Source organism: Hyperoodon ampullatus (assembly GCF_949752795.1).
Source record: "Hyperoodon ampullatus genome assembly, chromosome: 3".
NCBI lineage: Eukaryota > Metazoa > Chordata > Mammalia > Artiodactyla > Ziphiidae > Hyperoodon > Hyperoodon ampullatus.
Window position 1 is genome coordinate 73,642,310 of NC_136916.1, and position 14,185 is coordinate 73,656,494.

Below are 14,185 nucleotides of genomic sequence, written 5' to 3' on the forward strand. Positions count from 1 at the left end.
CCCTTGTTTTGCTCCTTGTCTTTTTCTCTCCCGCATCTTGTTCCAAACAAGATTCAGGGTAACTTGCATAAACATACACAATTTTCTTTTTTAATGGATAATTGAGGCAAAAGGAAAATAAATGTAAGAAAAATATGAAGCCAGAGATTGAAAATCTACCAAGTCAGCACCAAGCCCCAGCAATGTGTTGGCAAAAGAAACTGCTGGGCTGGACTTGGGAATGATCCCCAGTGTCTGTGACAACAGGAGAGGGCCTGGGGCCTTGCAGGTTGTGGTCTGTCCTCATCAGTGGGGTGAGGGCCGCCTCCCTTGTTCCCACAGTGGAGGGAGACAGCTAATGACTGAGTGAGCTTGGAGGGCCCCCAGGTGGCTGCATGCCTGCCTGGCCTGAACTTTGACTTCTCCTGTGAGGTCTAAATCCAGCACCCATGTTGTTATGAAATTGGTGTGTTTCTTCTTGCTTTTCAGTATGCTTATAGTCTGTGAATATTTGTATTGATGAAACTTTGTTTATGAGGGTATATTTATGCAGTTCATGGAATTAAAGGTAAAAATAGATTATGGTTCTGTTCTCCCTGTAGGAAAGGAAGAACCATCAGAAGTGATGGCTGTAGAGCTTTGCTGGTGGAGGTGTTGCTGGGAGCAGGGAGAGAAGAGGAGGGTGAGCTTCCCTCCCCCTCCACCCCTGTTCCCATCTGCAGGGATAGGGAATGCAGGTCCTCGGTCTCTTACCTGCTATTACCCAATCCAGGCTTTTGGACAGACTGTTGAGCATCTTTATTGTTTCACTGCAGAAAGAGTGGTGCCTTTGTTGAGGGCTTGTTGCCCTAGACTTCACTGGAGTGGGTATTCAGTATGTGGCCCGGGCACCGCATTGCCTTTTGATCTCCTGAAACCCACCTAGCAGTGGGGGTCTGAATCGAGGCTTGGGGCCTCTCCTCTTGTGCTTGGGACAGGACAGAGCCCTGGGGTATGTGGGGGTCACTCTCCAGCCTAGCGTGGTTGTGGCGTGACAGCCCCAGTTAGCAGTCCTTGGTGAGGGGGGCTCAGGTAAGAGCTCACTTGGCCCGGGAGCTGGCTGTGTAGTTGCTGCTGTTGCTCAAGGGCCTGGTGCGAGTGGAGGCCATCTGAGCAGAAGGAGCCGTCACTGAAGGCTACTCCTCCTGGTCAGGCCCTGCAGCAGCCAAGTCGGTATACAGCATCCTTTGCCGCTGAGTTTTCTGTGGCCTTTCCCATCCCCATGTTTTTTTTTTTTTTAATTTTATTTATTTATTTATTTATTCATTCATTCATTCATTCATTCATTTATGGCTGTGTTGGCTCTTCGTTTCTGTGCGAGGGCTTTCTCTAGTTGCGACAAGTGGGGGCCACTCCTCATCGCGGTGCGCGGGCCTCTCACTATCGCGGCCTCTCTTGTTGCGGAGCACAGGCTCCAGACGCGCAGGCTCAGTAATTGTGGCTCACGGGGCTAGTTGCTCCGCGGCATGTGGGATCTTCCCAGACCAGGGCTCGAACTCGTGTCCCCTGCATTGGCAGGCAGATTTTCAACCACTGCGCCACCAGGGAAACCCCCCATCCCCATGTTTTAAGTTCAGACAACAGCGAGCAGCATGTTCGCACCCAAAGGCAATGCAAGCGGGAGAGTCAGAGCTGCTGGGTGAAGCCTGAGTTCTAGGGCCAAATTTACCCCTGCCCAGTGCTTGACTTCAGCTTTGTTATGTGGGAAAGAGGGATTTCACTCTCTCATTCATCCATGTATTCATTCATTCACTCACTCAAGCATGCATTCATTCAGTGAGTATTTACTTCATAACATGTGCTGGGCCTGGGGCTGGGGGCAGTGAAAGGGACAGATGAGGTAGTTGTAGTGCAAACCCTTTAAAAACCACAGAGCACCTGACCGTTGTGTTTTACCTATGACTGAGTGTTCTGGGCATATGTTAACGTGCAGCATTTTACCCTTTATGATACCCTGTTTATTAGCTCTCCAAGGTCCATCGGGAAGGGAAGGGCAGGTCTTCTTTGTTCCTACTTGAAAGGGTGATGCCCAGTGCATCATCTTGACGTGTGAAGTGTCCAGGGGGCGATCTGCTCCTCTGGTGGGGAGTGCTGGGCTACCTTTCTTGTACTCGCTTCCTACGTGTTTAAGCTGGCCATCTCCCAGAGAAATGTCAGTAGTGCATCCTTTAGACCCTGCTAAAAATGCAGCTCTTTTCATACAGAAACCAGAAAATATAGACATGGTGTGAAAACAAGCAGTCAGTGTGGGGAAGAGCTGCAGAGGAGTTCATGAGTTGGGATGCTGAGAGATGGGCAATAAATCCCAACTTTGGGAGGAGCTGAGGCACAGTTTGGCTTGTGGTCACCTGGGAGAATGTTGGTGAGCTCGTTATAGCAAAGCTGCTGCTTGGGTGGCCCTTTACTTCTGCTGCTTTAAAATGAGGGTGACATGGCTCATCACAAATTCCAAGCTGGACAGGTTGGCCTGATCCAAGCAGTGAGCACCCGGCAGGCATGCTGAGCCCAGGATTTGGAGGTCACCCATGGTCCACCTTCCTTGTGTTCCGAGAGGACCTGTTGGTGAATGTGGGTGTAGGTCCAGAGAGAGATCCTCAAAGAGGGGCCTCTTTCATTTTGGCCATGTACAAAGGCAGTACCATCTGACACCTTGCCTTTTATCTTAGAATAGACGCTGCCTTCCCGAATTCGATTCCTAAGGCCTGGAAGTCTCCATGGGAGGTGGGCCTGGCTTTGGGGAGGAGGGAACCACCCTGCAGGTTGACAAGACATATATAGAGATTTATATCTGCTTCTCTCTACATCACTAAATAATCTTCACAGTTGTACTTTTCATGGCTGCCTGCTGTTTTACCATTGTTGGCTTTCTCTGTGGTTGGATTTGTAGATTGTTTTTCAGTTTGTCTCACTGCACGGACTATTCTTGTTTGTACACTATGACCCATATTTCAGTTTTTTCTTATAGTATGCATCTTTGGTTCTGGAATGATTGGATGGCTGTATGAGGGCAGTTTGTGTATATGTGGGTTGGGTTTACTGCATGGAAGTTGTAGCAGAGCTGGCTCCCATGTGAGCTGGTATAAAGATGGAAAAAATAGCTATCAAATTAAGGAACTGCCTTTTTATTCACATTCGGATTCTGAAAGTGCACGTTATTCATATCAACCTTTGATGTTAGTCAGAGGCGTTTGCACCCACAAATCTGTATGTCAGTCCTCACATGGCAGTTTGAGCATCCAGACATCCTGACGTGGGCTCAAAATAATGACCATAGCTGTTTAGCAAGTAAGATCTTCTAGGAAATCAGTTGATCTGAGGGGAGTCAGTGGAGGATTACTTACTGTTTACTAATACCTTCCCTGTGGTGAGGAAAGAACAAACTCCAATCTTGGCCTGGATGTGTGTGTCCTGTGATTTTTTGTTGTTGTTGTTGTTGTTGTTGTTTTTGTGGTACGTGGGCCTCTCACTGTTGTGGCCTCTCCCGTTGCGGAGCACAGGCTCCGGACGCGCAGGCTCAGCGGCCATGGCTCACGGGCCCAGCCGCTCCGCGGCATGTGGGATCTTCCTGGACCGGGGCACGAACCCGTGTCCCCTGCATCGGCAGGCGGACTCTCAACCATTGCGCCACCAGGGAAGCCCTGTTTTTCTTTTTGATGATGCTTTTTTTTTTTTTTTTTGAAATACTGCTTTTGTGCCTGGTAAAGTTTGTAGCTCCTTATTCGTGACTCTCGACGCGGTCTCTGGACTGCCCTCTTTCAGGCCCCTGCTCATTGGCCCAGCAGTGGGTCATGGTGCTTTCAGAAAGACTGGGGGTCTGTATCATTAACCCTGCCTGCTGGGCCCAGGCTTCCTTTTCCTCCACAGACTGTGCTGTTCTCCCCGTTCCCTGCAGGGACAGGTTTTCTATTCTGTAATCTTCGGCCCCATCTGCCCCATCGCTGCCACAGTGGACGGGCGTGACCCTCGTGACATCTGGCCCCCAGGCATGCAGGCTAGGCCGTGGCAGCAGAGGAAAATGGATGCTGGGCCCGGCCACTGGCCAGGGAAGACTGACCATTCTCTTGGGGAGGCTTGATGGAAGGCCTGTTCACTGCGTGGACAGGAAGCCAATACACTAAAGGGCTGCACAGATATCTCTATTGTTTTCTAGAAAAGAAGAAGCCGAGGAGGGGCTGGCCGTCACGAGACTGGCGGGAGCGGAGGAATGCCATCCGGCTGACCACCGAGCACACAGTGGAGACGCTGGTGGTGGCCGATGCTGACATGGTGCAGTACCATGGGGCCGAGGCCGCCCAGAGGTTCATCCTCACTGTCATGAACATGGTGAGTCCGGGACCAGCACCTGACCAGGGGTTTTACTTCCTCTTGGACGAGCGCTCTGCATGTGGGTGCTGGCCATCTTCTCCTGGGGGGTGGGGATGGGGACATACACAGCCTTGTGACCCCTGGGCAACACGGAGCGCAGGGGGTGGGAGGTGCCCCCAGGGAGAGGCCTGACTCGCCAGCCTGGGCTGGTGTGGGGTCAGCGCCTGAGCCTGCTCAGTGATGGGAGTCTGCCCGCACTCCTCAGCAGAGGCCTCCCAAGACCCTTTCTATGGGTAAAATGCCCCTCCAAGGGGATTCAATGCTAAGTCAGTCGCTGCTCTAAGGAGCCAACAGTCTCATAGGAGGAATCAAGATCAGACTTTAATATAAAACAAAGCTTGTCGTGTGCAAGGAAGAGAGATTATCTAGTTGAGGGAACCAAGGAAGCAACCTGTATCTACATCTGATTTGTTGAATGAGGAGTGAGGGAAACCTTCACTTGGTGGGTAGGTTGGGGAGGGACCTTATGCCTCAGATTTTAGATGCAGGTGGTTGTTTGCACAGAAGGATGTTTGTGTGCATCCCAACTCCACCCACCTATCCACTCTCCTAACAAGCATTTTTGAAGACCTCCTGGCATTGTGTTAGTTGCTGGGGGGACAAACGCAAAAAGACCTGGTCCTTCCCTCAGGAGACAGTGATGTCACAGATGGATGGAGTGTCTGTGTTTCAGTTGACATCTCTACTGGGTGGAGGGCTGGGGAGTGATCACCCCACAGCATGGAGGCTTCATGAAAGACCTGACCTTTCAACTGTGTTTGCCAGGTGGGGGAGCAGTGGCAGGTCATGCAGGAGATGCTGCAGGAGCTGCATCCGGGGGAGGGCAGGTGGTGTGATGTGGCTGCAGCAGGGAGTGGAGCAGCCTTAAAGTGGGGACGTGCATAGGGTGAGGATGTGGTGGGGGGGTAAGCCATCCCTAGGAGCGGGGCCGCCGACGGGGAGGGGAGAAACGTGTCTGGAGCGAGGTTTGGAAGAGCAACCCCAGCAGCTGCACTTGGGTGGATTGGAGTGAGAAAGGCAAGAAGGAGCACTGGGAATGGAGTGTGTGAGGAGAAAGGGTCTGAACTAAGGGGCAGGAGTGGGGATGGAGGAGGCATTCATGCAGAGAGGAGGATGTGCTGGGAGGAAAGACCCACAGGACTTGGTGCCTGGCTTGGAGAGGCAGGAGGAGGAGGCGAGAGAAATCCAGGGGACTCCTGGGCTATAACCTGGGTGGCTGGGTGGATGGTGGGCCACTGGATGGGAAAAGAACAGAGCATTTGGGGACACAGTGAGGAGTTCTAGTCTGGACAAGCTGGCTTCGAGTTCCCCATGGGAGCTCAGGATGGAGGGCCTGGCTGGAAGTAGGGACTGGGGCTGACCGGTGCACAGCTGGGAGCTGCAGCTGTTGGCGTGGCCAGCCATGTCCAGGTGGAGCACATCGGGGAGAAGAGAAGCTGCCCACAGATGGCCCAGTGGAGTGCCAGTCCCAGGGGGCCAGGCAGAGGGTGGGGAGCTGGCAGAAGGGCAGACAGACTGGGCAGGGGTTTTCCCTAAGAAAAGAAGTGAGAGGTGCAGGAAGGGAGTGGTTAACAATGCCAGATGCTGCAGCCAGGTCCCCGAAGGGATAGCTTTAGGGATTGTTGGGGGTGGCAGCTGGGTAGGGGCAAACTGAAATGAGACCAGGAAGTGAAGAAGTAGAAACAGCATCGCAGAAGATCTTGGCTGAGGGAGAGAAGAGAAAAGAGCCTCCCTAGGTGGAATCAGGGTCAAGGAGGACTTTGGAGAGGGAAAGGGGTCAGGGATTACAAGTGTGAGGTTTAGGCCCAGACAGGCCTGGACCAGGATTCCTGCTCTGAGCACAGAGCTGGCTGGCAGTGTCAGAACCGCTCTGAGCTGGCTCCCCCTGCAGGAAGAGCAGCGAGGCAGGGGCTTAGCCACCCCAAGGGCCTTATGCCTGGCTGCGAAGGCACGTAAGGCTCATGGAAAGAGAGTGAGAAGAGAAGGCCAGTCCCTGGGCTGTGCTGCGGGGGGTGAGAGATGGCTGAAGGCAGCCCAAGATCAGGGAGGCTAGAGACATCGCCAAGGTCACACAGGAAGTCACTGGTGGGGCTGTGACCATCAGGCCAAGCCTGTCTATAACTGGCCACAGGGAAATATATGGTCGTGAACCCCACCCTGGGCTAATGGGGGTGGCGAGCCTCATGGCAGTCCTGGCCCCTGTGAAGACAAGACTCTGGTAACTTGACCTCTGTCAGGGTGACTTGCCAATGCTTGCTTTCGGGACACGTATCAATTTGCAGGAAATTCCGTGTCTGGTCCACATGCCCTCAGACAGGCCGTGCTCTAAAGCTGAGGCTGCTTTGGTGGTGCATGGAGATTAGAGTCTTTAAGGTGAGTTACTGTTTGGACCCGCAGACCTCCCCATAGGATGGGCTCTTCTGCAAAGCAAACGGAGATGTGGACCCCCTGCGGGACTGATCCAGCACTTATCTGTTTTCAAGACGTGGGTACAACATGAGGCACCTGGTCACCCTCCCTTTCAAAGTCATCTACTCTGGGGGTTCCATTAACTTCTTTCCTTCTTCCCTCCCTCCTTCTTTTCCCCCTCCTTCCCTCCCTCCCTCCCTTCCTTCCTCTCCTCCCTCCCTTCCTTCCTTCCTTCCTTCCTTCCTCTCCCTTCTTTCCTTCCTTACTTTCTCTTTCTTTCTTCAGATTTTTTAAACTTGTGCTTAAAAAATACATACCATAAAATTTTCTCTCTCACCCACCTTTAAGTCTACAGTTCTGTGACATTTAGGTTCATTCACATTGTTGTACAGCCATCATCACCATTCATCCCCAGAATTCTTTTTGTTTTGCAGAACTGAAACTCTGTACACATTAAACACTAACAGCCCATTCTCCCCTTGCCCAGCCCCTGACAACCACCCTTCTACTTTCTGTCTCTATGAATTTGACAACTCTAGGGACTTTATATAAGTGGAGTCACACAGTATTTGTTCTTTTGTGACTGGATTATTTCACTCAGCATGATGTCCTCCAGGTTGGTCCATGTTTTAGCAGGTGTCAGAATCTCCTTCCTTTTTGGCTGCATAATACTCCATTGTGTGGACAGACCGCATTTTGTTTGTCTCTTCATCCATGGATGAACATTCGGGTTGCCTCCTCCTGAGGCTCTGTGCACAATGCTGCTGTGACCGTGGTGTACAGTCTATCTCAGTCCCTGCTTTCACTTCTTTTGGGTATGGACCCAGAAGTGGAATTGCTTCTGTTAACTTTTAATGGTTCTTGTCCCTGATTTCTGAGAAATATATCTGAGTTCCACATTTGCACAAGCCCAGGTCTCCCTGGTGGCTGATTAATGATGGGTTGCAGTGCTGCAGTTGCCCAGAGGAAGCCCAGGAGTGGGCTGCTGGGGCCTGGCTTGGCACCAGACTGTTTCACCTGTAGATAATTTTATCTCATTTATATTTTTTGTCCAGGGCACAAGTCCAAGGAATAAACATTCATTACAACAACTAAAGTAATAATAAGGCAAAGCTCCTAGTTTGACGTTTGCTTTCATAATTTTATCATCCGGACAAGGGCAGCTATTTTATCACAGGCTGGGAGAGGGGTTGTATGTGGGAACATTGTTCTCCCCACGAGCCATGGGCTGTAAGGACTGAAATACAGGGGCTGAGTGGTGGTGATGCTTGGCTTTAATTTGACCCTCTTCAGTCCTCTTCAGCTGCTGGTACTATGATGTTGGAGGCTCCAGATCCTGCTGCTGAGGGCAAATCTGGGGGCAATCACATTAATTTGGGATTTACTTGTTTCTTAACGAGGCCCACCTAATAAGAGCAGTGGCACTTTGGTGAAGGGCATGTGGCATTTGTACACTGACACTTAGCCCTTCAGTCATCTGCCCTTGGAGTTTCTTGGCCAGTCTGATGAGGCCAGAAAGCAAATGAAAGCAGAGTGTCCGATCCACTCACAGACTCTCACCACTGGCAACCTGTTTCTGTTGCTCTAGCTGTGGGTCGCTCTTCGGCATATTTAAAAACAAGTTACAGGGCTTCCCTGGTGGCGCAATGGTTGAGAGTCCGCCGGCTGATGCAGGGGACACAGGTTCGTGCCCCGGTCCAGGAGGATCCCACATGCCGCGAAGCGGCTGGGCCCGTGAGCCATGGCCACTGGGCCTGCGCGTCCAGAGCCTGTGCTCCGCAATGGGAGAGGCCGCAACAGTGAGAGGCCTGCGTACCGCAAAAAAAAAAAAAAAAAAAAAAAAGTGAGAGGCCCACGTACCGGGAAAAAAAAAAAAAAACAAGTTACATTCAGACAATGCACCTTACTTTAAACAAGGCCACCCTCCACCATCACCACCGTCCTTCAATTTCTCAAACTCTAGTGTAGAAAATCCGAAGAATTCTATCCTCCCTGTGGCTGTTTCAGAAAAGGGATTTCTGTTAGTAAGATCATCTTTAAGCCAGGAGGATGGGAAAGGATTGTGGCTGGGCCAAGGAGCCCTGTCATTAGACAGGGCCCCCGGGTGCAGCCAGCAGGAAGGTGAGGCCAGCCAACCCCTCTCTTTCCTGTCGGACAGTGTTTTCTGTGGCTGTGTAGGACTGAGACAGCTCTGTCTCCTTAGCTCCTCTGGATTTGGAAGGAAATCTGCTGGACTGGTTGCCACCTTTATTCCAACCAGTTTCTCTCCAGCATCATCTGGTGCCAGTGTCCAGGCGCCCACCCCTCCCTGCCCTCCCACTTGGGTCTCTGTGGGCAGGGGACCGACTCAACTCTTATGAGCCACTCTGACCCCAGGAGCTAAACACAGACAAGTCCCTGTCCCCAAGGCAGGCCAGGGGGCTTGCGGGACCTGTGTGTGTCATAGCACATCCACAGCTGGGAGAATTTGGTGTCAAGTGCTCACAGTTTTCATAGCATCTTATAGTTGTGGTGTATTAGATCTCTGTCAATCAGTAGCCCAATGGCCCATGTTTGAGAGGAAGGAAGGAAGTGTGTTTGTGATGCACTGACCAGTCCAGATGGAAGCTTCTTGATTTCATGTCACTTCCTTCTCATACCTGGTGGATTTCATCATTCTCATTTTACAGTGAAGGAAAGAGAGGCTTGTGGGGAGTACAGGGTGCAGACCCAGTGAGTACTTAGCAGGGTGAGGACTCAGGCCTGGGCTGAGGGACCCCTGTACCACCTTGTCAAGGTGATGAGCATATCTCAAATCTGCCTTTTCTCTCCATCTCCACCCTGGACTGACTGCCATTATTTTTTACTTCGACAACTGCAGGAGTTTTCTTGCTGGGCTCCTCACTTCCATTTTCTCCACCCTTGAATCCTTGCTGCAGAATGGCCAGCAAGATATTCTTCCAACAGGATTAGGACCTTGTCACTAGGCAGTTCTGAGACTCTCTGTGGCTTTCATCATGGTGGATATGGAAATCCTTCCCCTTCTGCACTCCCAGGCCGTGTGGCTGGGGTCCGCCTGCTTCTCCTGGGCTTCATTCCTTTCTCTACGTTAGCACAGACTCTGCCATGTGGGCCACCATTTCTCAGGGGCCCCAGCTCCTCTCTGACTTGTGGTAACTCTTTGTCAGGAATGTTCTTCACCCTGCTTCATACATGGCTAGCTCGTCTGTCTTTTAGGTCTCTGTGTAAATGTCCCCTTAGAGGGGCCCTTCTTGATGACTCCTCTGAGAAGGCTACCTGTTTTCTTTATCATAGCAGTCTGGTTTTTACTTGGTGGTTCTTATCTTGATTTATAATTCCACATTTATTTCCTTTTTAAAAATCATCTTGCTATGGAGTTTTTGTATGCTATTGAATTTAAGCTGGTATAAAATCAGAGTGCTATAACTTAGGATGTTAAATGTAATGCTCATAGTAACCACAAAGAAAATAGCTATAAAATATACATAAAAGGAAATGAGAAGGGAATTAAAAAGTTTCACCATAAAAAATTCAGCATGCAAAAAAATCAGTAATGTAGGAAATGAGGGACCAAAAAAAAGCTATAAAACATATAGAAAACAAACAGCAAAATGCATAGGTAAGTCCCTCCTTGTCAGTAATTATCTTAAATGTATGGATTAAACTCTCCAGTCAAAAGACAGATTGGCAGAAGGAATATAAAAAAATGCTCCAGTGTGTACAAGAGGCTCACTTTATATCAAAAGACACAAATAAATTGAAAGTAAAAGAATGGAAAAAGATATTCCATGCAGATAGTAACCATAAGAGATCATGAGTGGTTATACTAATATGATACAAGATAGACTTTAGTCAAAAAAAAGCTACAAGAGACAAAGAAGGATACTGTATATTAATAAAAGCTTCAATACAGGAAGAAGATATAACAGTTACAAGTATTTATGTACCTAATAACAAATCATTAAAATATGTGAAGCAAAAATTTGTAGAATTATAGTGAGAAGTACGCAGTTTTCTATAATAATAATTAGAGACTTCACCCCCGCCCCCCCCCCACTCTCAGTAGTGGATAGGAAAACTAGACAGAAGATTAGTAAGGATATAAAGGACTTGAGCAACACAATAAGCCAACTAGCTCTGACAAGATATACAGAACACTCTACCCAGTAACAGCAGGATATTACTCTTTTTTTCAAATGCACATGGGGCATGCTCCAGGATATACTGTATATTAGCTCACAGATTAAGTTTCATCAGATTTAAAAGATATCATACGAAGTATCTTCTCCAACCACAATGGGATTAAGTTAGAAATCAGTAACAGAAGGAAAACTGGAGAATTCACAAATACGTGGAAATTAAACAACACACACTTAGACAACCAGTGGGTCAAGGGAGAAATCACAGGGGAAATGAGAAAATGCATAAAGCTGAATTAAAATGAAAACACAACATACCGAAACTTATGGAACACAGTAAAAGCAGTGCTCAGAAGGAAATGTATAGCTGTAAAATGCTTACATTAAAAGAAGGATCTCAAATCAATAACCTAACTTCACACCTTAAAGAGCTAGAAGAGCAAACTAAACTCAAAGCTAGCAGAAGGAAGGAAATAATAAAGATTAGAGCAGAAATAAATAAAATAAAGAATAGAAAAACAATAGAGAAAATCAACAAAACCAAGAATTGATTTTTCAAAAAAATTAACAAAATTGATAAATTTTTAGCTAGACTGAATTATTTTAAAAAACTTGAATTACTAAAATCAGAAATGAAAGTGGGGGTATGACTACCAATTCTATAGAAGCAAAAAGGATTATAAAAGAATACTATATGAATTGGGCAATTGGGATTGACATGTATACACTGATGCGTATAAAATTGATGACTAATAAGGACCTGCTGTATAAAAAAATAAATAAAATTCAAAAAAAATACTATGAACCATTGTATGCCCACAGATCGGATAACCTAGATGAACTGGACAAATACCTATAGAAACACAGAGCTTACCAAGACTTAATCATAAAGATCTAGAAAATCTGAATAGACCTATAACTAGTAAGGAGATTGAATCAGTAATCAGAAATCTCCTGGAAAGCCCTGAACCTGACAGCTTAACTGGTGAATTATACCGTACATTTAAAGGAGAACTAATTAATCAATCCTCCTCAAACTCTTCCAAAAAACTGAAGAGGAGAAAATGCTTTCTAACTCTTTTCTATTGCCTTATACCCTTATACGTTATACCATTGCCCTTATACCAAAGCTGGATAAAGACACTACAAGAAAAGAAAACTGTAGTTCCTTATGAATAAGAAAACAATTTCCCTTTTGAACATTATTACAAAAATTCTCAACAAAATACTAGCAAACCAGAATCATATTGTGCACCATGACAAACTGGGATTTATTTCTAGAATGCAAGGATGGTTCAACATACAAAAATCAAGCAGTGTAGGGGCCTCCCTGGTGGCGCAGTGGTTGAGAGTCTGCCTGCCAATGCGGGGGACACCGGTTCGTGCCCCGGTCCGGGAAGATCCCACGTGCTGCAGAGTGGCTGGGCCCGTGAGCCATGGCCGCTGGGCCTGTGCGTCTGGAGCCTGTGCTCCGCAACGGGAGAGGCCACAGCAGTGAGAGGCCCACGTACCGCAAAAAAAAAAATCAAGCAGTGTAATACACCACGTTAACAGAAGGAAGCTAAAAATCACATAATCGTCTCAAGTGATGAAGAAAAAGCATTTGATAAAATTCATCTGTCTTTCATGATAAAAAACACTCAACAAACTAGGAATAGAAGGAAGCTACCTCAACATCATAAAAGCCATATGTGAAAAACCCATAGTGAATGTAATACTCAATGGTGACAGATTGAAAACTTCTCCTCTAAGATCAGGAACAATACAAGGATGCTTACTTTCACTACTTCTATCCAACATAGTACTGGAAGTCCTAGCCAGAGCAATTAATCAAGAAAAAGAAATAATAGGCATCCAATTAGGAAAGGAAGAAGTAAAATTATCTATGTTTACAGATAGCATGAGCCATGTAGAAAATCATGAAATCCTACACACAAAAATTAGAACTAATAAAATAATTCAGCAAATTAGCAGGGTGTAAAACCAGTATACACAAATCAGTTGCATTTCTGTAACTAATAATTAACAATCTGAAAAGGAAATTAAGAAAACCATTCCATTTACAATAGTGTCAAAAAGAATAAAATACTTAGGAATTAATCAAAAAAGTGAAGGGCTTCCCTGGTGGCGCAGTGGTTGAGAGTCCGCCTGCCGATGCAGGGGACACGGATTCTTGCCCCGGTCTGGGAGGATCCCACATGCCGCGGAGCGGCTGGGCCCGTGAGCCATGGCCGCTGAGCCTGCGCATCCGGAGCCTGTGCTCTGCAACGGGAGAGGCCACAACAGTGAGAGGCCCGTGTACTGCAAAAAAAAAAAAAAAAAAAAGTGAAAAACTTGTACACTAAAAACTACAAAACACTGATGGAAAAAAAGAAGACATAAATAAATGGAAAGACACTGATATTCATGGATTAGAAGTCTTATAATTAAGATGTCAGTACTGCCCAAAGCAATGTACAGATTCATGCAGTCACTAGCAAAATCCTAACAACATTTTTCCTTGCAGAAATTGAGAAATTCATTCTAAAATTTGCATGGAATTTCGAGAGACCCTGAATAGCCAAAACAATCTTGGAAAAGAAAAAGTTGGAAGACTCACATTTCCTGATTTCAAAATTTACTACAAAGGTATAGTAATCAAAACACTGTGATACTGGCATAAAGACAAACATATAGACCAGTGGAATCAAATAGAGAGCCCAGAAATATACTCTGACATATGTGGTCAAATGCTTTTCAACAAGACTACAAAGACCATTCAACGGGGAAGTGACAGTCTTTTGAACAAATGGTGATGGGAAGACTGGATATGTACATGCAAAAGAATGAAGTTGGACCCTTACCTAACATCGTATACAAAAATTAATTCAAAATGGGTTAAAGACCTGAATGTAAGAGCTAAAACTATAAAAATCCTAGAAGAAAACATAGGGGAAAACTTCCTGACATTGGATTTGGCAATAATTTCTTGGATATTACACCAAAGGCACAGGCAACAGAAGAAAAAGTAGACAAATTGGTCTTCACCAAATTTTAAAACTTATGCATCAAAGGACACTATAAACAGAGTAAAAAGGCAACTCAAAAAATGGGAGAAAATACTTGCAAATTACATATCTGATAATATCCAGAATATATAGAGAACACCTACAATTCAACAACAACAAAACTAAACAACCTAAAATGGGCAAAGGACTCGAATAGAGATTTCTCCAAAGAAGATACGCAAATGGCCAGTAATCATATGAAAAGAT

At 46.9% G+C, this 14,185-nt stretch overlaps 1 protein-coding gene across 2 annotated transcripts in view; it reads left to right on the plus strand.

Annotated features, from left to right (window-relative positions):
- Nucleotides 1-14,185, plus strand: part of ADAMTS17 (ADAM metallopeptidase with thrombospondin type 1 motif 17) — a gene marked incomplete at both ends in the record, with an annotated part of 347,780 nt that overhangs the window by 64,951 nt on the left and 268,644 nt on the right. For both annotated transcript variants that reach the window (XM_079701384.1, XM_079701385.1), the window contains one exon: nucleotides 4,169-4,341. In XM_079701384.1, the coding sequence (XP_079557510.1) occupies nucleotides 4,169-4,341 (173 nt within the window). The remainder of the gene's footprint in view (nucleotides 1-4,168; nucleotides 4,342-14,185) is intronic.